Source organism: Pipistrellus hanaki, assembly GCF_964339955.1.
Source record: "Pipistrellus hanaki genome assembly, chromosome: 5".
Classification (NCBI taxonomy): Eukaryota; Metazoa; Chordata; class Mammalia; order Chiroptera; family Vespertilionidae; genus Pipistrellus; species Pipistrellus hanaki.
This window is the reverse complement of record NC_140507.1, coordinates 73,858,936-73,879,031: the sequence shown is the minus strand read 5'-3', so window position 1 is coordinate 73,879,031 and position 20,096 is coordinate 73,858,936. Positions and strand designations below refer to the sequence as shown.

At 59.5% G+C, this 20,096-nt stretch overlaps 1 protein-coding gene across 5 annotated transcripts; it reads right to left on the bottom strand.

The window, feature by feature from the left end:
- Positions 1 to 48: 48 nt before the first annotated feature.
- On the bottom strand, positions 49 to 14,773 carry NRTN (neurturin). 5 transcript variants are annotated; one of them, XM_084885627.1, is made up of 4 exons: positions 6,928 to 8,078; positions 6,101 to 6,731; positions 4,792 to 4,967; positions 49 to 2,114 (listed from the first exon to the last, which is right to left on the bottom strand). In XM_084885627.1, exons 3-4 carry the CDS (start codon positions 4,958 to 4,960, stop codon positions 1,690 to 1,692), a joined length of 594 nt encoding a protein of 197 aa, XP_084741753.1. In that variant the 5' UTR covers positions 4,961 to 4,967; positions 6,101 to 6,731; positions 6,928 to 8,078; the 3' UTR covers positions 49 to 1,689. The 5 variants fall into 5 exon arrangements, with proteins under 5 accessions (XP_084741753.1, XP_084741752.1, XP_084741751.1 ...); XM_084885626.1 differs by lacking the exons at positions 6,101 to 6,731; positions 6,928 to 8,078 and adding an exon at positions 14,393 to 14,773; XM_084885625.1 differs by having other exon boundaries at positions 6,101 to 8,078.
- Between the last annotated feature and the right edge of the window lie 5,323 nt (positions 14,774 to 20,096).

Sequence of the window (20,096 nt, the reverse complement as noted above, 5' to 3'; positions counted from 1 at the left end):
GAGAGAGAGAGAGAAAGAGAGAGAGACAAACCCAGGCTCCAAAGCCTGCTGTATGTCCTAAGCTCAGCAACATCCTTCTTTGAAGCTCAGAGCCCTCTACAATGGGGAAACTGAGGCTCAGCTTCTGCAGTGTGTGGGAAGCCCCAGCCTCTGCCACACTGGGCTGAGTCAGCCCAAACAGAGGAGAAATACACCACCCCAAACCTCAGAGTCAGAATACTGCGGGGGCAGGCAGGGACCCCAGCCAGCCTCCTCCTGAAATTGCCTTCCAAACAGACCACCCACTGGCTGGGTGGGGCCCGACTGCTCTTGGAGCTCCATGTAAGTCCTTCCCGTTAGCTGCCTCAGGTTTCTCTAGTTGCAACCAGGGGCCTGGGGGGCAGGGAGCTGGGGGATGTGCCTGCCTGACCGGGTGATCCTTCTTGGGGGCAGCTTCTGATTCGAGCCCTCCAGCTTCTGGACACGGATTGTGTCTGGAATGGATGCGGGGGGTTAGAGGATGGTCCTGAGCTCAGATGTGCAGGAAGGAAGGGAGGGGGCCCGTCTAGAGAAACAGCAGAGGGAAGGGGATGTTCCCTTGGGAGCCCCCAGCCTAAGGGGCTGGAGGGGAAGAGTCCACACCCTCTGGTCGTTTGGGTGCCAGCCCTCAGCTTGCAGCACCTACCCTCCCCGCAACCCGTCCCTCTTCAGACCATGTGACCCACTGATCCCTCCCCCAGCTCTGGGAATTCAAAACCCCCGTGCCCTTCCTCGGCCTGCCAAACATCAAGGTGACACCGCAGGCAAATCTAAACACTGCCCAGCACTTTTTCCATCCTCCACGGGGGCTCGTCATAAATCCCCCCTCCAACTCGGGCCAGGGTTTTTATGGGCCAGGACCTAGATCCCTCGGGACCAGCTCTGCCCCAACAGGCGCCAGTTTGGGGTAGGATGGGGCTGGCGCCCTCTCCAGACTTATCCCCACAGGGAGATGGGTAGCGCGTGCGTATTTTTAGCTGGTAAAAGGAGATAGTGGCTTAGAGGCCACTCTCGTGGGGCTGATCCAGCCTGCGGGTGCCCGTTTGGGTGAGAGAGGCCCAGGTCCCCCTGGACCTCAGTCTCCTCCTCTGCAGGTGACTCCACCTTCCTCCACCAACTTCACTTCTCCCTGCTTCCTCCCCAGAAGCACATGGTGTGGACCTAGGAATGGGGACACGTTGGGGACACTGGGTCCAGCTGACCTGCCTCCTCTTCTACATTGTGATCCATTTTCGCTCCCCAGAAGCATATCTGGCTGGGATAGACATGCCGGGGAGGAGCAGAGGGACCTGCAGGGAGGTGAAAAGGCAGTCCCTGCCGACATTGCCCCAATTAACCCCATTTCCCCACTTGTACTCTGGAGACAGGACCCTCTTTGAATCTTTCCTTTCCCCCTGAAGAATCTCCCCACCATGCTGCAGGGGACACCCGCACCCACCCCTTTCCCAGGGGAGCTGGGGCCACCTCCTCACACGTCCTCCTGCCCCTCCCGGAGGCAGACACCCTAGGTGCGCGCAATCGAGACCCACAGCAGCTTTCCACACTTTATCTCTGTACAGTTATCGCGAGAGTCCCGAAACCTCGACGGCATCGTCTGCGCATGGGCAGCCCGTCGCGAGGTTTGACGGCTGGAGCTGTGGGCGCTGTCCGGCCGGGACCGGTGAGGTAGGGTCACACGCAGGCGCACTCTCGCGCCGACAGCTCGTGCACCGTGTGGTAGCGGCTGTTCGTGTCCAGGAAAGACACCTCGTCCTCGTAGGCCGTCGGGCGGCAGCAGGGCTGCGCGCGAATCCTCTCCCGCCGCACGCGCCGCCGCTGGCGCAGGCGCCGCAAGCCCAGGTCGTAGACGCGCGTGGCCGCCTCGCACGCGCCTGCGCAGTAGCGGAACAGCACCGTCTCCTCGGACGTGTAGCCGAGGCCCAGCTCGCTCACGCGCACCTCGAGCTCGCGCAGCCCGCATGGCCGCGACCCCGACCGCGCACGCGCGCGCCGCCGCCGGGGCCCAGTCCGACGGCGCGCGCTGGGGGACCGCCCCGCCCAGGGCGTCAGCTCGCGCAGTTCCACGGCGTCCGGGGCGCCCTGCAGCAGTGCACGGTCTGCGAGGGGAGGGAGAGAAGGGATGGGAATCAGTGGGTGGGTGGGTGGGAGGGAGTCCTCTACCCTCGCTGTTCCCCTGCAGAAAATGACCCAGGTTCCTGCCCAGGCGCTCCCGCTGGAAGGTGTTGGAGGGGTGCATATGCAGACCCCTGCGCTGGGCCCCCAAAGTTACCAACATCCCTCTTTGGACCCCGCCCTATGTTTCTGCGTTTCCTGGACCACTTTCCAGCTTGCCCCACTGAGCTGAGCTCACGGAGTGTCTCAGCCCCGCCCCCAACACTTTCTGTGGATCCCATCCCTATGCTGGGCTTCTCTTCCCACACCCTACCCCCCCCCCCCCCAACTTCCCACCCTTTAGCTGAGCTGTATGGGTCTCTCCCTCACTCTGGGGTCCCTAATCAAAGCCCCAACATCTGGGAGCCCTTGGGCTGCTCACAACCCCCCACCCCGTACCTGTTGCTCTACTGTGCAATGGGACTCAGTTTCCCTATACAGAAACCCAAATTGGGTGTTCGGGCTTCTCAGAACACACAGAAGAGCAGCAGGCACTGAGGCCTGTGTGGGGACCCCACCCCATGGGGTGGCAGCAGCTATTGTCAGGGCCACTCCCATGTTATAGGTAAGGAAACTGAGTACCCAAAATAGCAGACTTGGCCAAGGCCACACCACTGGCAGGTGGCAGTGAGAGCAAGAAACCCGGAGAGCATTTTTCCTGCCTCCATCCAGTACCCACGTTTGGCCCACGTTCAGCCCTTTTCTCCCACAGCTGCCCTCGGGAGGTGCCAGAGTCACAGAATCCCAGGATCCCGTAGACTAAACTTATTTTCCAAGAGGCTGGCCCTGCCCCAGCACAGTAAGTCCTTACTTAACATCATCGGTAAGTTCTTGGAACTCCGGCGAAATGACAAAGAATGAAACCAGTTTTACCAAAGGCTAATTAATGTAAAAGTTCTTACGGCATCTCGTCATTGGAACAAAACTAGGCTCAGGGAAATGACTTTATTCCAGGATCTGTTGTGCTCCGCAGCCCCAGGAAAGAAGCGCAGACTTTGGAATGGCTGGCAGGAGGCTCCCAGCCTCTGACAGGCTGCAGTCACAGGTTGGGAGAGGAAATCCTGAGTTTAGCCCTTGCCTGCCCCTGAGGCTGGCACACCTGGCTGTCAAAAGAAGTATCTTACTGGGAAGCCTGAGGGGGAGGGACCGTCTGTGACCCCGAGAGAGTCTGTTTCCACAGCCGGCCTCAGAAAGCAGACAAGCCCAGGCTCTGAGCCTCGCTCTGCCACGCTTCTTGTTCAGCGTCAGCTAGGGGACGGGCCGCCCTGCCAGTGCCCCTTTCTGCTCAGCGCGGCTCGCAGAGTCCTCGCTGTGGTTGTGGCTGGGAGAGTGGGAGGTGAGGGATGAGGGAACGGCCTTTTCCGAGTTCCTGCAGCCCAGGGGCCCGACTGGGATCGCCAGCACTGTCTGCTCTGGGGTTAGATTTGAGCCTGACTCACTTCTGGTGCCTAAACCGCCTCCACTTAGAGTGCACACCTCAAGGTGTGCTTGTAGAGAGTTCTTTGCGGGGTTGCCAGATGATACAAATACCCAGTTAAATTTGAATTTCAAATAAACAATGAATAATCTTTTAGTTTATCTGTCCCTGCGTCCCTCCAGCTGCCCAGGCCACGTGCACAGGGTCTGGAGCACAAAGAGATGAGCTCTGCTCTTCGTTCCTCAGCCTGAAATTGCACCCTCAGCACATGAGTCCCAGGACCTCGAGGGCATCCACAGCCACTCCCCTCCCCCCGGCACAGCTGGCCCCGGGGACAGGACGCAGGACTGGCGGGCCCCGCCCACGGGCTGAGACTCTTCTCGGTGGATCCCGCCAGTGGCGCTTTGTCCCCAGGTCCTGGAACGCTGGCTTTCGGGGGCCCACCCAGGGCTCTGGAACCCAGTGTCCTGGGAAGGGCTTCGCGGCCTACAAGGGCTAGTGTTGGGCACGGAAGTGAAGTCTGTGCCGGAGGCCGCCCTTGTCTATTGTGAGGACAAGAAAGAAGGGCTGTGAAGCCTGGCGGGGGGGGGCGCGCGTGTGCAGGGAGGCAGCCCCCACCCGCAGGCGCCACGCATGTGCCCTGCCTGTGCCGACGCCACACTGCGTGGTCATGTGTGCGCACACACAGGTGGGGGCCCAGGCAGAACTTACAGAAGGCAGGCACCAGGGTCCAGTGAGCAGCTGGCCAGGTGGCCATTCTCTTCAGATAGGAGTTTCACTTTCTTTTCCACGTCTCTCCCGCCTGTCTCCGTCTCTGTCTCTTTCCCCATGTCTAGGTCTCTGTCTCTAGGTCTCTCTCTGTCTCCCGGTTCTTGTTCCCTGTCAACACATGCAGGTCACTGGGGCCTTAGGTCCAGCTTCCCCCTCCCGCCCCCCTCTGTGCTGCGGGCGGGCCCCCCCGCCAGAGTTCCTAGGTCTAATCTCCATCTGGCCCGCTGGCTCCTGAGGGACAGAGTCTAATTCCTTGTGACAGCTAAGCCAAGAGACCCCAGCTCCTAGGAGCCATTCACCCCCCCTCCCCCCCCCACTGTCATTGGGAGATTTGCATCCTCCCTCCACCCCATCTTTAAAAAAGCTTCCGTGGCCTGGTTCCACTGCCGGACATTCCACAGTACGGCCGTCCCTAAGTCAGGGGAAGGGCTTACACTGGGCCAGGCGGGCGATCCGGGCGTCCAGGGTTCGAGGTGGCCGGCGCAGCGGGGCTAACGCGGGTCCGAGGCGGTGGCTGAGAAGTAGGCCGTCCCGACACATCCAGATGGAGAGCACGGAGCTGCAGAGCACCGAGGCCAAGGCTGCTGCCTTCCAGCGCTGCATCCTCGGCCTGCGGGCACGGACGGTCAGCACACGGCCTCGGTGGGCCAGGCAGCAAGCAGGTACAGGGCAGCGGGCCAGGCACTGGGGACACAGTGGGCCCATGATTTTGGACCACTGCTGCTTACTGCTCAGTGATAACGGGCGTGATTCAGCAAGGAGCCACAGGGCATGGCTGTGAAGAACTGCTGCTAAGGAGGGTGCGGGCGCTGTGCCAGGGGTGCCAGGGGACCGCCCCATCTGGGGGTCCCAGAGGGCTTTCTTGAGGGTTGAGGGCAGTTCGAGATTTGAACAAAAGTAGGAGTTGGCCAGGCAGAAGGGAGTGGTACCTCAGGAGGAACAGCCAGTGCCAAGGAACTGAGGCCGAACCAAGCTTGGCCAACCCAGCCAGGAGGCTGGGGTAGCTGGAGCCCAGTGTGTTTCGGGAAAGATGGAAAAGTGAAGCCATTCCCAACAGGGGGCATTGTGGGACCAGGGTGACCAGGAGCCTGGTATTAGAATACAGCCTGGGGGGCAGAAACCGTGGGGGTGACACTTTGTTCCCTACATAGGATGCTCTTGGGAGTGACCTGCTGCCCTTTCAGAGCCTGGGCTCACCCTCCAGACAGATAAACTGATGCCCAGGAAGGGGCTGCGATGAACCCAAGCTGTTCTCCACCCACTTCCAGGCTATCGCACAGACGGTCCTTCCGTCCAGAACACTTTCTGTCCCCTGCCCTCCCATTCCCCTTTCAGTCTCACCTTGGACCGGTGCCTCCTCCAGGAAGCCTTCCCTGACTGCTCCCCACACCCCAAGCCCTAAGTGCCCCCCCACCCCCACCCATTAGAACACCCATTACTCGGCGCTGTGACTACCAGGAGCTTCATTCGGGCTTAGTGCATACAGTAGGTGTTTAATAACCCTCCTACAGCCCTATCCCCCCAGCCGTGTCTGAGCAGCTCCCTGCTGCCTGGCGGCCCCAAGCCTGCGTTTACATTCCCCCACCGGCTGCCTGTGCCGGCCCCGCACGGGGTCTGGCAGGAGGCCCGGTGTAAACATTTACACAGACGCTGAAAGCCGGGCTGGACGCGGGTCAGCGCCTGGGCTCGGCTGCAGGGTGCCGGGCGCCCCCAAGTGCACACCTCGGAGCGCAGGCTGCTCACCCCGAGAGCAATTTGCGGGCAAACGTGCATCTCCTTTGTGCGTCTGTCTTTCATTTGCATGGGACTCGCGCAGGCCGGCCCTGCTGGGCTCGGCAGAGGCGGAGCTCTCCCCCTTCGCATGGACGCAGAGGCACAGGACCCACAGCCACGGGGCGTGACAGTGGGCACTGGCTGAGCTCCGCACGGTACCAAGTCGGGTGCTGAGCCCCGAGAGCACTGTTATTTCCATTTTGCAGCTGAAGAAACTGAGGCACAAAACATAGAGGGGCTTGTTCAGGGGCATTTGGCTAGAAAAGGACCTGAAGTTCGAAGGCAGACACAACACACGTTCATGGCTGAGCTGGGCTTGGGAACAGATGTCAGGGAGCCACCCCAGGGGCCGGCCTGCCACTATTTTATATCACAGTGTTTGTTACTGTTGATGGTGGCAGAGAATGAGCTCCTAGACTCGAGGGCATACATGGATATCGGAGGACACACCACTTGCAAAGGCCCTGGGGCAGGACAGGCCTGGCTGGTGAAGGAACAGGAGAGGCCCCCTGTGGCTGTAGCAGAATGAGGCAGAGGGGTGAGGGTGGGGGTGGGGGGGGGAGTGGCCGGTGACAGGGTAGATCCTGCCGGAACTTGTGGGCTGCAGAGAGAATATTTCATTCTCAAGGTTGTGCAGCAAACAGAGGTCAGCCCATTTGTCAGGTGCCCAAACCACCCCCTTTTATGCCAGATCCTGTTCTACAAGCAATGCATATTAAGTCATTTCAACCTCACAAAGAGACTTTATCCCCATTTCAGATGGGGAAACTGAGGCCTAGAGTAGTCACATGACTTACTCAAGGTCACAGAGTTGGCAGGGAGAGACAGCAGGGAAACCCACCCAGGCTCAGGACCTCTGGATGGATAGAGCATTGGCCTGTAGACTGAAGGTCCCGGGTTCGATTCCAATCAAGGGCATGTACCGTGTACCTGGACGGGCACATGCAAGAAGCAACCAGTCGATGTGTTTCTCTCACATTGATATTTCTCTCTCTTTCCCTCTCTCTACCACTCTCCCTAAAAATCAGTGGGGAAAAATATACCCTTGGGTTGAGGATTAAAAAAACAAAAGTCCTCCGCTGGGCATGGCTTTCTCTTGACCCCTACTTCCTGCTTGCTCTCACGCCCAATTCTTGGAATAGCGTGCCTCAGTTTCCCCGTTAGGCTGGAACAAGGCGGGGCACAGCACCAGGCTGTGGTCCTCTTTCTCTGCTAAGGGCTTACGTGGGGGCTGGACGGATAGATGAAACACCAGCCAAGAGATGGCCTGGCCACAGGAGTCCCCCTCCCTCAGCCCCCCCTCCCCGTGGCCTTGAAAGGCTAGACCCCACCAGGCTCTGATGGGGGACAGGGAAGCAGGGGGGCTGACAATGGAGGGGGCCCGGCAAGCCAGCTGATAAGCATTGGTTAACAATGGATCTTTCTGTAAGGGGGTCACCCAACTGGTTTGTCTCTGGCAGGGACCTGCCCGGGAGGGGGTGATGTGGGTGTGGTGGAGGGCACAGAGGAGGGGCCAGGCGTGCTTGTGTAATGGAGGCCTGGAGATCCAGGGCGGCGGATGCCTGCACACTCACACTCAGCATTCTTACTCTTGCACACATGTATCCCACTCACACACGACGTTTTCACACACTCAGACACGATCGCATTTACACACTCAGTGTTTTCATACAGCCACGCATTTGGACATTTTCACACACATTGAAACCCTCACATTCACACACGTGAGCACTGTCACACACACATGTCAGTTCTCACACTTAACACCAAACACTACCACACTCACACACTAGGTGTTTTCATATGCCTACTCAAACATATCCCAGTCTTGGATGTGTCTGCCCTTAATCTTCGAACAGTCACACACATGTTTTCACACTCACATACTTGAACACGATCACATACATACACATAAGCATTGCCACACACACACTAACGTTTCACACTCACACTAATGTCTCACACACACACCTGGGCATGTGTAGACTTGTGCATTATGACATTTGCACACTACCACATGCACATGCTAGTGTGTTTCACTATCATACACGTTCACACGTGGGCATTTTATATGGCATTTGAACATGATCACAGTTGAACACAACCATGTTCTGCATTCTGGCTACATGCTCACATACATGAGGACACACACATGATTGGGTCTTTAACTGCAAAGGTCCCACATGGGATCCCACAAAGATCCCATGTGTGCTGCGAGTGAGGCAAGCGGCAGTGGAGGAGGCACAAGGACTCAGGCGAGAACTGACCTGCCAGAACCTCTGGTACCCGGCCAAGGTTCACACTGCTAGCATCTCAGGGGCCACTCACTCTGCCCAGAGGGCTGGCCGGTTCCCTTCCCCACCCTCAGGTACGTCCAGATCCTGGAGAGTCCTCACTGTCGAGGGAAGGGAGCACCCGCCCTTCTTGGAGGCCAGGCCGGTCTGATCTACAGCAAGAGGGATCAAGGCTGGCCCTCCTCCTTTATCTGGAGGCCAGAGGATCCTCAGGGCTGGGCGGGGAGTGAGGGGAATCGGGCTCAGAGGGGTGAATAGCCCAAAGTCACACAACCAGGTAGGTCCTTCTAAGCATCCAAGGAGCAGACAATCAGGGTGAGGGTGTGTGGGTGTTTCTGGCAGCTTCCGTGGTGGTGCCAGGAAAAGCTGCTCATTATCCTGGTCTCGAGGCAACGCCCCGGGGCCCCGCCTTTTCACAGTTTCCCAGGGACCTGCCTGTTCCCAGGTTAACAGCCTCCATCCTGCAGAGCTCCTGGCCTCAGGGAGGCACCTGCTTCCTGCTTGCATCCAGGGACAGGAAGGTCAAGCGGTGACACCTCCCTCAATCCACTCATCCCTCTAGTCTGGGGAAGTCTGGAATTGAGGCTCTTCCCTCTTGGGCAAACTCCTACTTATCCCTCAAAGCCCTAGCTACTAAAGCCCCTCCTCCAGGAGCCTTCTCTGCTCCCCATCTTGGCGCCCTGGCCACAGGTCCACCCCTCTTTGTCAGCCCTGCAGCACAGCTATGTCCATGCCGGTCTGTTCTGGAGCAGGGCTTTCTGGAGGGGCTGTCTTGGCTGGGTTATCTCGATCGTTCTGTCCACAGAGGCCTCAGTCTCCACACTTTTGGTGCCTCCCTCCCTGCACACCCTTCTTCCTTTCTACCTCACTTCTGAACATGTCCCTGGTCCTACCGTTCCCAGTTTCCCCATCTTCAGAAAGTGTCCAAAGGGGGCCACCCGGCACCACAGGAATGCCAGGGGAGGGCCTCGAAGGGCTGTCATTGTCCACAGGCAGAGCGAGCCACGCTGTGAAGTCACATGGGCAGATGTGGGCGCGGCCCGCTCACTGGGGAAGGGCGTGCGTCTGAATACTGCAGCACATGGACTCCAGACAGCCCAGTTCGGATCCCTGCTCTGCCTCTCCCTGCCTGAGCCTCAGTTTCCCCATCTGTACAACAGACTGCCCAGGACACCCTCCCCGACCCGGAGGGTCATTTAAGTTCTGGAAGTGCTGCAGAACCAGCCGACAGCAACAGCTGGGCCCAGCACTCAGACACACATGCTTGCGTGCCCGTGCCTCTGTTTCCCTGTCGTTGCTGATGGCTCCTAGGACAGCTCTGCTTGTCTCCTTTCTCCCAGATGGCCTGGAGGCTCCTTGGGGGGCCCACCGATGGGGAAACTGAGGCCCTATGACGGGCGGAACTTGGGCCTCTCTCAACGCAAGACTCAAGGTTCTGCAAAAGAAGAAACAAATTCTGCAGCCCACAAAAATGTGTCCCCTCCCTCAGAGGGCCCAGGGCCCAGCCCCACCCCAGAGTGGGGATGGGGAGGCCAGGGCAGCCTCAAGTTGGCAACACACATCTGGGGGTAAACCAGGAACATCTGGCTAGCACAGCTGGTTCTGATGCTGGGTCTGCAGGGGTCGGGGGCCGGCCTGTGGGACAGCCTCATGGCTGGCACTTTCACAGACACCCCAAAGCAGACCTTCCAGGCCCGGCTGGAGGTGGGGCGTAGCCTCTCATCTTCTTCCCCCAACCCCTGAGCTTCCTGCTGCCCAACTGCGAGCATCATTGCCGGCTCCCTGCTGCTCTGAGAACCAAGTGTCAGCCCCTAAGGGGCTCTGGGTTTGTCCTGGCCAAAGTGTAGCTGAGATGTGGACAGAGAGTGCCTTCTGGGGAGGACTGTGCTGGTTGCTTTGTGATGATAATACCAGTCAGGCCGAGACCAGTTTGGCTCAGTGGATTGAGCCTGCGGACTGAAAGGTCCCAGGTTCGATTCCGGTGGAAGGCATGTACCTTGGTTGCGGGCACATCTCCTGTGTTCTCCCTCATCGATGTTTCTAACTCTCTATCCCTCTCTCTTCCTCTCTGTAAAAAAATATATATATATATATATATTTTAAAAATAATAATAATAATACAAGTCAAATACTAGTAATAATAGCTAATAGTAACCTTAGCAAACAACACTATTGGTGTAAGCACTTCACACTTAATGACTCATAGCAAGGTAAGAACTCTTTTATCCCCATTGTGTAGATGGGAAAACCGAGGTCCAAAGAAGTAAAGTGACTTGCTAAGGGTCAAGCAGAGTGTAAGTGAGATTTGAACTTCATGGTTGGGCAAACTCCTACTCATCCCTCACAGCCCTAGCTCCAACACCGCAGTCTCCACATTCTTAACCATTGCCCCACATGGCCTTTCTAACAACAATAACACCCAGCAGTATTGGCTATTTCATTTATTTAGTGCCAAGCGCTATGCTAAGGACTTTCTGTATGTTTAATTCTCCTCACAGTCCCTGGAAAAAGGTGTTATTATTATTAGCCCCGTTTTCCACACAGGGAAACTGAGGCTGAGAGAGTAGAGTGATTTGGTCAAATAAGTGGCTGAGCTGTGGTGGAACCTGGGTCTGACTCCCAACTTATTTTCTCGATGCCTCCACAATCCCGGGGCTCTGGGTAATAGAGGTAATGCTGGGGGGGGGGGGGGGAGGGGAGGATCTGAGAGGCTCTGCTTTTGGGGTGGGGGGAGGAGAGAGTAGGGGTAAGTTTCAGGGAAGTAAGAGATTTCCTCAAAGACACACAAGGCCAACCTGGGCCCCACCCGTGCCAACTCACTATCCAATCAGGACCAAGGATGATAAATAAGAAATACATATGGTAATCTGGATGTTGACAGTACAACAACAACAACAACAAAAACGAGGTGAAGCAATAGTACATTCGGTGGAAGGGCTGCTTTGAGGTTGAGGGATCAAGAAGTGCTTCTCAGCCAAAACCGGTTTGGCTCAGTGGCAGAGCGTCGGTCTGCGGACTGAAAGGTCCCAGGTTCGATTCCGGTCAAGGGCATGTACATTGGTTGCGGGCACATCCCCGGTAGGGGGTGTGCAGGAGGCAGCTGGTCGATGTTTCTCTCTCATCGACGTTTCTAGTTCTCTATCCCTCTCTCCTCCTCTCTGTAAAAAACCAATAAAATATATTAAAAAAAAAAAAAGAAGAAGTGCTTCTCAGAGGAGGCATCTGAGCTGGGACCAAGTGAAGATCTGGGGAGAACATATGGGGGGGGGGGACAGCAAAGGCCCCGAGATAGGGCTGTGCCTGTTCAAGGTGACCAGTGTCACTGGAGCAATGGAACCAGGGACAGTGAGGGGAGATGAGGAGGAGAGGTCACAGGGGCCCTGGGACCTGCCCACAGGGCCAGTCCTCCATTCTCCAGTGTCTGCACCCTCTTCCTGCACCCACCGCTGTGCTCTCAGGGAGACGGGCTGGGAGCATGTGTGTGGCGTGGGGCGTCTCCGACCCAGGGACCTTCCGTTTCCAGCTCTGTGGCTAGACCATAAAGTTCCCACCCACCTTGACCATATGAGGCTGGCCTGGGGCTGGCCCTGCACGCAGCGGGGCGGGCAGGAGGGGGCTCCCCAGGGTAGGATAACAGGATCAGCCTAATGAGGCCTGGCATAGCACAGAGCTGAGCAGCTGGCATGGGGCCCAGGGGGTGGTATGAGGGATGTGGGTTGTCTGAGTGGCCAGGATATCACACAAAAGCGGGTCAACAGACAGAAATGGAAACCGAGGCACAGGCCCCAGGTACAGCTCCAACCCTAACACTACTTTCCTGGGAATCAGGGTACCTGAGTCATTTCTTCCATTTCCCCAAGTTCAACGTTGCCTCAAGTCCCCAACACACCAAGCTATGTAGGCATGAATGTGCCCTCTGGGAATGAGACCCACCTGCTGCCAGCAGAGGCCCCGCCCCTCGTTTCTTCCGGCCCCTGGGCTCCCCTGCCCACCTTGGGAGACCAGGAAAGATGCACCAGCGGGGGAGTCCCGCAGCCCCTCAGCAGAGATGGCTGGGCCCACCGATACCACGCGTGTTAAAGACCCGGTCCTCTCTCTCCTGTATTCCTAACCCCCACCTGCAGCAGTCTGCCTCGGCATGCCCCTGCCCCTTTGCTCCCTCCCCAGACTTTCAGAAAGTCTCTCCTCCCCACATTCACCCAGGCACCCTGGACTTGCCACAGCCAACCAGCCTGCTCTTTCCTGCCTCTAGATCTTTGCCTGTGTGTTTCCCACCGCCTGGAATGCCCTCTGTTTTCCCACTTAGAAAACTCCTATTCAGCCGTCACAGCCCTAGCTCGTGCTCCTCCTCTAGAAAGTCTTCCCTGACTGCCCTGCCCTCAGACAGAGCCTGTGTTCCCCACGTTGGGCTCCACCCTGGGTCTAAGTGTGTTGCCCTTGAAGGATAGAGCACAGGAGCCCTTTTACCAAACAGGCAGCCATACCATGTCTGTCCAACAAACATTTGTTGAAACAATCTCTTGATTGTGTCTTACACAGAGGGCTGGGCTACAGACTGTTTGGTTCCTTCTCTTGCTTTAGGCTCTTCCTATCCTCTGCTCCCCGCACTCCACCCCTGAGAACTGAGGCCTGAAACGTGAGGGACAAGCGCTCATGGTGGAATTTCAAACACTGGGCCCAGCTGCAGAGAGAGGGGGGCCGGGGTGTGTGTGTGCTTGGCTTCCTTTCCTGCAACCAGCTCTTTGCAACTGGCTGTGGGTAAGCTGGGAGGCCCACGAGTGGCTTCAAAATTCCAACCATCGGGAGTCCTGGGATGAAAGGAGTTGGGAGAAGGGCCCCAAGGCAAGAGGCTGAAGGTGGGGAGAAGCTGGTCAAGTTGGGAGTCTTCCCTCCACTGACATCAGCCTAGACCAGTCACGCCCCACTGGGCTTCCTCAGCCTGGGGCACTCAGACAGACAAAGAGGGTCATGGAACGCCGAGAAGGATGTTGGGCCGGCAGAGGGCAGGGCGGGTGGGCAGGCAGGAGTGAGGAGAATCGGCCCAGCCTCCCATGCCCCCTGCCAGGCCCCTGGCCCTGCTCCCTGGATCTGGACGGGTGGCCCAGCCTTGCAGGTAACCACAGGCCCGCTAACCAGGGCCAGGGTCACCACCATGCGCGCTGTGGCTTCCTGCGGAGGGGGCAGTGGTGACGGCAACCCCTGGGAGGGGCCGGTTTCCCCTCTCGCCCCACCCTCTGCAGCCCCCATGGCCCCGAAGAATCCTAACCCCCAAACCGCTCCTCCTGGGAGAACTTTGAGGCTATTCTGAACAAGAAGATAATGTCTCTTTTAAAAAGCAAGAGAGCAGGGTACAGCCCCCCTCTCCTTCAAATCTGGTTTTTGCCCTTAAGGACACCCCCTCCCCCCCCAAAAAGATTTCGCGCCCTCTTGCGGCTGAACAAGCGGCTCGGGGAGCCAATGGAGCCCGGCCCTCACCGGAGGACACCGTGTCCCCGGCGGCGGCGGCGGCGGCGGCGGGCGGGAGGCCGGGACGCGCCGCTGACAGATGTTTACTTCTGCGCGCAGCTGGGCCGCGACGGCAGCCCCGGCCGAGGCCCGCGGACCCGGCGCCCCCGGCCCGCTGGGGACCAGAGGCAGGGGTGTCCGGAGCCCGCTCTCCCGCGGGCTGCGGGGGGCACTCCAGCTGCCCCGCTCCCTCCGCTCCCGGCGCACGTGGGGCTGCGGGAGGCAGAGGTGCGTCTGCCCCGTCGGGCCGGGAGCCGCCCCCTCCCAGATCCGACTGGAGAGGCGCGTACGATCGCCCTCCCACCCGCCCCTCCACCCGCGCGGACCTGGTGCCCCTTGACCCCATCCTCGCACCGACGCCGCGGGGAGCACCTTGTCTATCCCGAGTCCCACAAGCCCCCCAGGTCCCCGTACGTGGAGCCGGTCGTCCCCCCACTGTGGTCCCCCGCTCGCCCTTGCTTACCTGCTGGGGCGCCCGACTACCCGTCAGAGGTGGCCGCGCCTGCCGCCCGCGCCGGCCCCGGCCCCGGCCCCTGCCGCCGCCGCCGCCATCCGGGCCGCCGGGGCCCGCGGCGCCTGGGGGGGCCCGGGCCTGAGGGGGCGGCCGCCGGGGGGGCGCGGCGCGGGCCGGGCCATGGACTCCCCTCCGGGCTCGCTCAGCCGCGGGCTGCGGCCATCCCGGGCCGGCGGGGCTGGGCTGGGGGACGCCCTGGACGGCGGGGGGCTCGGGGGGCGCACGGACGGCGCGGGCGGCCTCGGGGCGCGGCGCGGGGCTCCGGGGCGGCAGGACGGGGGGCCCGGGCGCTCCGAGGCGCGCTCTCCCGCCACCTCCGCCGCGGACGGCTCGGCCGGCGCGGGGCCGGGGGCGGAGCCGGGGGCGGGACCCAGGGCGGCGGCTCGGGTTTCCCGGGACCGGAGCCGCCCTCGCCCCGCCCCCGCCCGATGGGGCCGGAGGAGCGCAGGTGGCGGGGGTGCAGGGGCCCCAGCGCCCCCATAGACGGCGATGTCCCTGGGTCCCGGAGAGCCCGGCAGCGCTCCTGCGGGAAAGGGGGTCCTCCGGGCCCCTCCTGGGATAGAAGCCACAGCGCCCCGACGCCAGGGCCCGCGCTCTCAGCGCTCCCCACCCCGCTGCACTGAGGATCTGGCCCCGCTGTCAGACTCCGGGTCCTGACAGCAAGCTATTCCAGAGACCCGAGATCCAAACTTTGCCCCAAGACAGCAAGGGACACCCTAAGACTGACGACCGCTGTCCACGGAGGCCCCATCCAGTGGCAGTTCCCTGCAGTCTGGCCTCGGAGCCCTGCGGGGGGTCCTTCCTGGGCACCGAGACCCAGCGCGGCTGGCTCCCCAGCAGCCCGCAAGCCAAACCCACCCGGTGCGTCCCCGACGGTCCGAGTTCCCCGAGCGCCCCCTGGCGGCCCCGCTGGCTAGAGGGCATGGAAGGAGGGGCGGGGGCGGGACTGAACCGCCCGCCCGGCCGCGGGGGCCCCGCCCCGGCCTACTTAGAGGGAGGCCCCTCCCTGCCGTCCCGCCCCGGACCCCGCACTCAGGCTCGGCCCACGCCGGCCCGGCGCTCGGGTTTCTCACTCCTGATTTCCCAGGTCTCCCGTAGGACCCCACTTCCCATCGCCGACACACGCGGGGACCCTTGGCCAGCCTCACCCATTATACCGAGTTTAAGCGAGTTTTGGGGCGCACAGCCCGGTGCAAGGGAAAAGGGGATGGAGGCGGGAATGTGACTTGGTGGGGCAGAGAAGTGACCCTTTGCCGGTTGCCGGGTCCCCGTCCAGAATGGAACGTGCAGGCTCTGTGGTTTTGGGATCAGTGCCTCAGTTTCCCCATTGTGTTATTAACAGGTTCTCATAGGGTTGGGTTGTAGAAAGGACCTGTGCCAGGCGCGTGGTGAGCACCATCCCAGTCCTTCGTTATTAGCTTCGCCAAGTGCTCCCTCTCAGAGACACCCTCACACTCAGGAGCGAAGGGCATGGCACTGTTGGCCATTCACACAGAGATCCCCCAGACCTTTGTTCCAGGCTGGGTCACGCCCACCGCCGTGCCCATCCTCACACCTACACACCATCCTTCACACACACAGCCGTCACAGCCACCCCCAGCCTCCCACGTGGACATGTACTGATGCTCACACTCATACAGGCATTCCTACTTCCCTCCCGCTGGGACACACACAAAGCTCACACTGCCCAGCACATGCACACACACACACAGTTCCCCATAGAGACACAGACACACATGCCATTCATACACTTATCACCCCACTGGCCTCCAGAGTAGCTGCAGGGGGCGGAGCTGGGTTGCCAGAGCACACGCATGCACACTAGGCATATAGGCTCTGGGTACACACGCTAGCACACACAGAGCTCACAGGAAATCGAAGACACGCACATGCCATCCTGAGCACAGGTTGCCTACCCCACAGCCGCACACACAGAGGAAGCGCGAGATACTGTTGTGCGCGCGCGCGCGCACACACACACACACACACACACACACTCTCTCTGGGTCAGTTTGGGAGGCGCAGCTTCCCTGCACACACAGAGCCCTGCCAGGAACCCACCCACCCCTCCAGCCACATTAAGCTGTCACCAGCTGCCCCCTGGCCACCTCCTGCTCACCCACACCGCCTGTGCCCCCTCCCCGCTGAGGAGGGGACCTGGGGGAGCAGCGTGCAGGCACATGGAGAGCAGGGCATGCACATGTGCCTACCATGTGGACGCTCATAAAACGGTTGCCCTGGCAACGGCGACTTGAAAGACTCGGTTCTTCCTCTCGGAAGACGGGAGGTGGGGACACCAGGATCCCCACCCACCTTCCACCACGGGCATGTGTCACACTCAAGGACACACACACTGATACAGACACATGTGGAGGACATGCCATCACATTCACAACTCCGTTCAGGGCCAGCCCCACACGGCCACATGAGAAACCAGTGTGACACCCTCACACACACCGGTGTGTCACTTCACACAACCCAGCACCCCAGCCACTCTGTCACCAACCCCCGCATTTTTTAAGCCCTGGACACAGATGCCTCGTCACACTAGCTGACTCACAGTGCAGCTGGACCGGGGTGTGTGAGGGTACCTCTGCCCTCGAGCCCTCACTCCCTCCAAGGAGATGTCTGGGCCTGGCTGCCCAGGCCAGGGGGACTCGGAGGCTGGTCCTATCAGCAGGAAACACGGGTATTTACAAGGCTTATTTTTAAACCGTCCTTGTCCCACACTGGGGGCCCTGGGGGGCAGAGTGGGTGGAAGTGAGCCTTGAACCTACTAACAGTGAAGCCCTGGGTCAGGGCTGTGGGCTCCTCAGGGCACAGGTACGTGGAAACTGAGGCTTGGCCAGGAGCAGGGAGCACCAGTGGGCACCTGGCCCCTATGGCTGGTTTGAGCCTGCTGGCTCCAGGGTCAAAGCTGAGGCAGGCGTGGGACAGTGCTCGGGCACTGGAACTAAGACACCTTCCCCTGCCTGAGGTATGTGCCCAGCATGGAGTTCTGCTCCTTCCCAGTCTCCTGGGATGTCTCCCCCAGGTACCTCAGGCATCCCACTTTTGGCGGGACAGTCCCCATTTTTAATAATTTGTCCCATGTCCCTCGTTATAAAAAAATCACGATGTTTGGGAAGAATCTTTCCATCTTTCCAAACATTGGGACTTTTTTTTTTTTTTTAATATATTTTATTGATTTTTTACAGAGAGGAAGGGAGAGGGATAGAGAGCTAGAAATGTCAATGAGAAAGAAACATCGACCAGCTGCCTCTTGCACACACCCCACTGGGGATGTGTCCGCAACCAATGTACATGCCCTTGACCGGAATCGAACCCGGGACCTTTCAGTCCACAGACCCACGCTCTACCACTGAGCCAAACCGGTTTCGGCCATCGGGACTTTTTTAAAACACCGCAGGATGTGGGACAAATTGTTAAAAATTGGGACTGTCCCGCCAAAAGCGGGACATCTGGTCACCTTACCCAGGCAACACTTTTTCCTCCCCAGCCTGCTCTGTGCCCACCTGGCAGTTTTGAGACACAAGGATCAGAGAGGTCAAGATGCTGGCCCAAGGTCACACAGTAAGGAAGAAGCTCAAACCTGGGGTTGGGTGACTCTAGAGTAGGGGTGTCGAATTCAATCAGAGAAGGGGCCAAAATCTAAAATCCAGCCTAAATCGCGGGCCGAATGGTTTACTGAACAGTCATAAACTGACAATGTTATAAACTGACAGCGGAGTGCAGTGATGACAGCGTGGTGCGGGCCACATTGCAAGGCCTGGCGGGCTGGATTTGGCCCGCGGGCCTTGTGTTTGACACATGTGCTCTAGAGCGTTCAGGCACTGCCTCCAGCCACTCCTCCACCAGTGCCTGCCGGGGTTGGCCCCCTGCCCTCCCTGGGCAGTCACTGCTCCCAAGGGGAGCGTTCTGTTCGAGAGTGGAGGCCCAGGCAGAGGTTGTGGGAGTCTGGCAGCCGCTGGCCAACATTCGGACTTGGCTGGTGGAGAAGTTTCCATCTTAGCGTCAGGAGCCAGTCCAGAACCCAAAGGCCCAGGACTGTACCTCAGGACCCCCAGGGACCAGTCCTATGGGGGTGGGAGGGGTGGCCCGGGGCCCTCTCTACCCCCTCTCCCTGCAGTTGTCCCAGTTGGAGCGTTGGCCATCTCCACATGCTAAGCATCGCCTCCCCCCCAATCTGCTAACGCCCAGGTTTGCTTGGCGCCCAGCACAGGCCCTGGGGGATCAGTGCTGTCACTTTCCAAGAGGCTCCCCAAAACAAGGCTTCAGGCCCTTGTGGCAAAGTCATCCTCACCCCGAGCTAAATGAGGCCGCAGCGCGCCCACTGGGACAGAGCTGGGCGCAAAGCCGGGGCCAGAGCAGATGAGGCCTCCGAGGCTTGTGGGCGGCAGGAAGGAGCGGGCTGGCTCCAGGCGAGGATGGGAAAAGCAGGGACGGTGCCTGTCCCCACAGGGCCATTTACAGCCACAGGTCATGGGTCAAGTGTCCTGTCCCTGGAGGCTCTGGGTCGGCAAGGTGGGAAAGCCATCAGGGTGGCCGGAGGGAGCTGAGCGGGGCCAGGCCTGAGGTTGTGCGGGCGCTGCAGGGTGGGGCTGGAGTGAGAGGCTTTCTAGGCGCACAGAGGCGCAGACCTTCCCCCCCAAAAGCCACAGATGTGTGCAGTCACACACAGAAAGACATACAACAGACACACAGACCCACCCCAAAGCAACTCATACTCAGCAACAACAGCTGCAAATATATACACCGTCACACACACAGACACAAATTCAAGTCACAAATTTGCTATACCATTAACCACTCACACACAAAAGCCACAAACGTGTACACCTCACACATACAAAGGACACACATGCACTCAGATACATAAATGTGCTCATAGACACACACACACACAGATACCCCCAAAGTCATTCATGCTCGGCAGTCACAGCTGTAAATGTGTATGCACCGGCAGCCACCCCCCACCCACAGCAGCTCCAGCAGCACATCCATCCTGGCATCTGGCGCTCGGTCACCCGCCTGCCCTGCTGTCTCATGTCCTTGGCCCCAGGCTGCCCTAATCCCGGTCTCGTGTCCCGAAGCCAGAAGATAAGGGGCAGCTGCAGCCCCAGATAAAGAAGGCGCAGCCACAAATCTGGGGCAGCCCCGGCAGAGGTGGGCACCAAGCCCAGCCGCACCTGCCTCGCTGCTGGCAACCCCATCCGGCCTGGCAGAGAGGGACCGGATGGACTACAGGGCAAGGGGGAGACAGAGGAGAGGGGTGGGGAGAGGGGGTGAGACCGAGAGATGCAGAAAGACACACACAGAGAAATAACGAAATGTGAAGAGAGATGAGACAAACATGGAGGGAAAGAGAAATGCAGAGAAAGGAAGAGAGCAAGGGACAGAATGAAATACAAAGAGGACCAAAAACACTGGGGCAGAAACAGGAGGAATAACAGAGGCGGGCAGAGAGCACGCTAGGGATTTCCCCAGGCCCCGCATTACCCCTCCTGGGTGCCTCAGTCTCCCCACCTTCTTGCTTTGGAGAATGACCCAAGCCTGGTTCACCTTCCTCAACATCCCCACACTCTCCAGGGTGACATCTGGAAGGCCTCAGCCCCCTGCCACCACCTCAGTGAAGGTGGGACCTTTAGAGCAG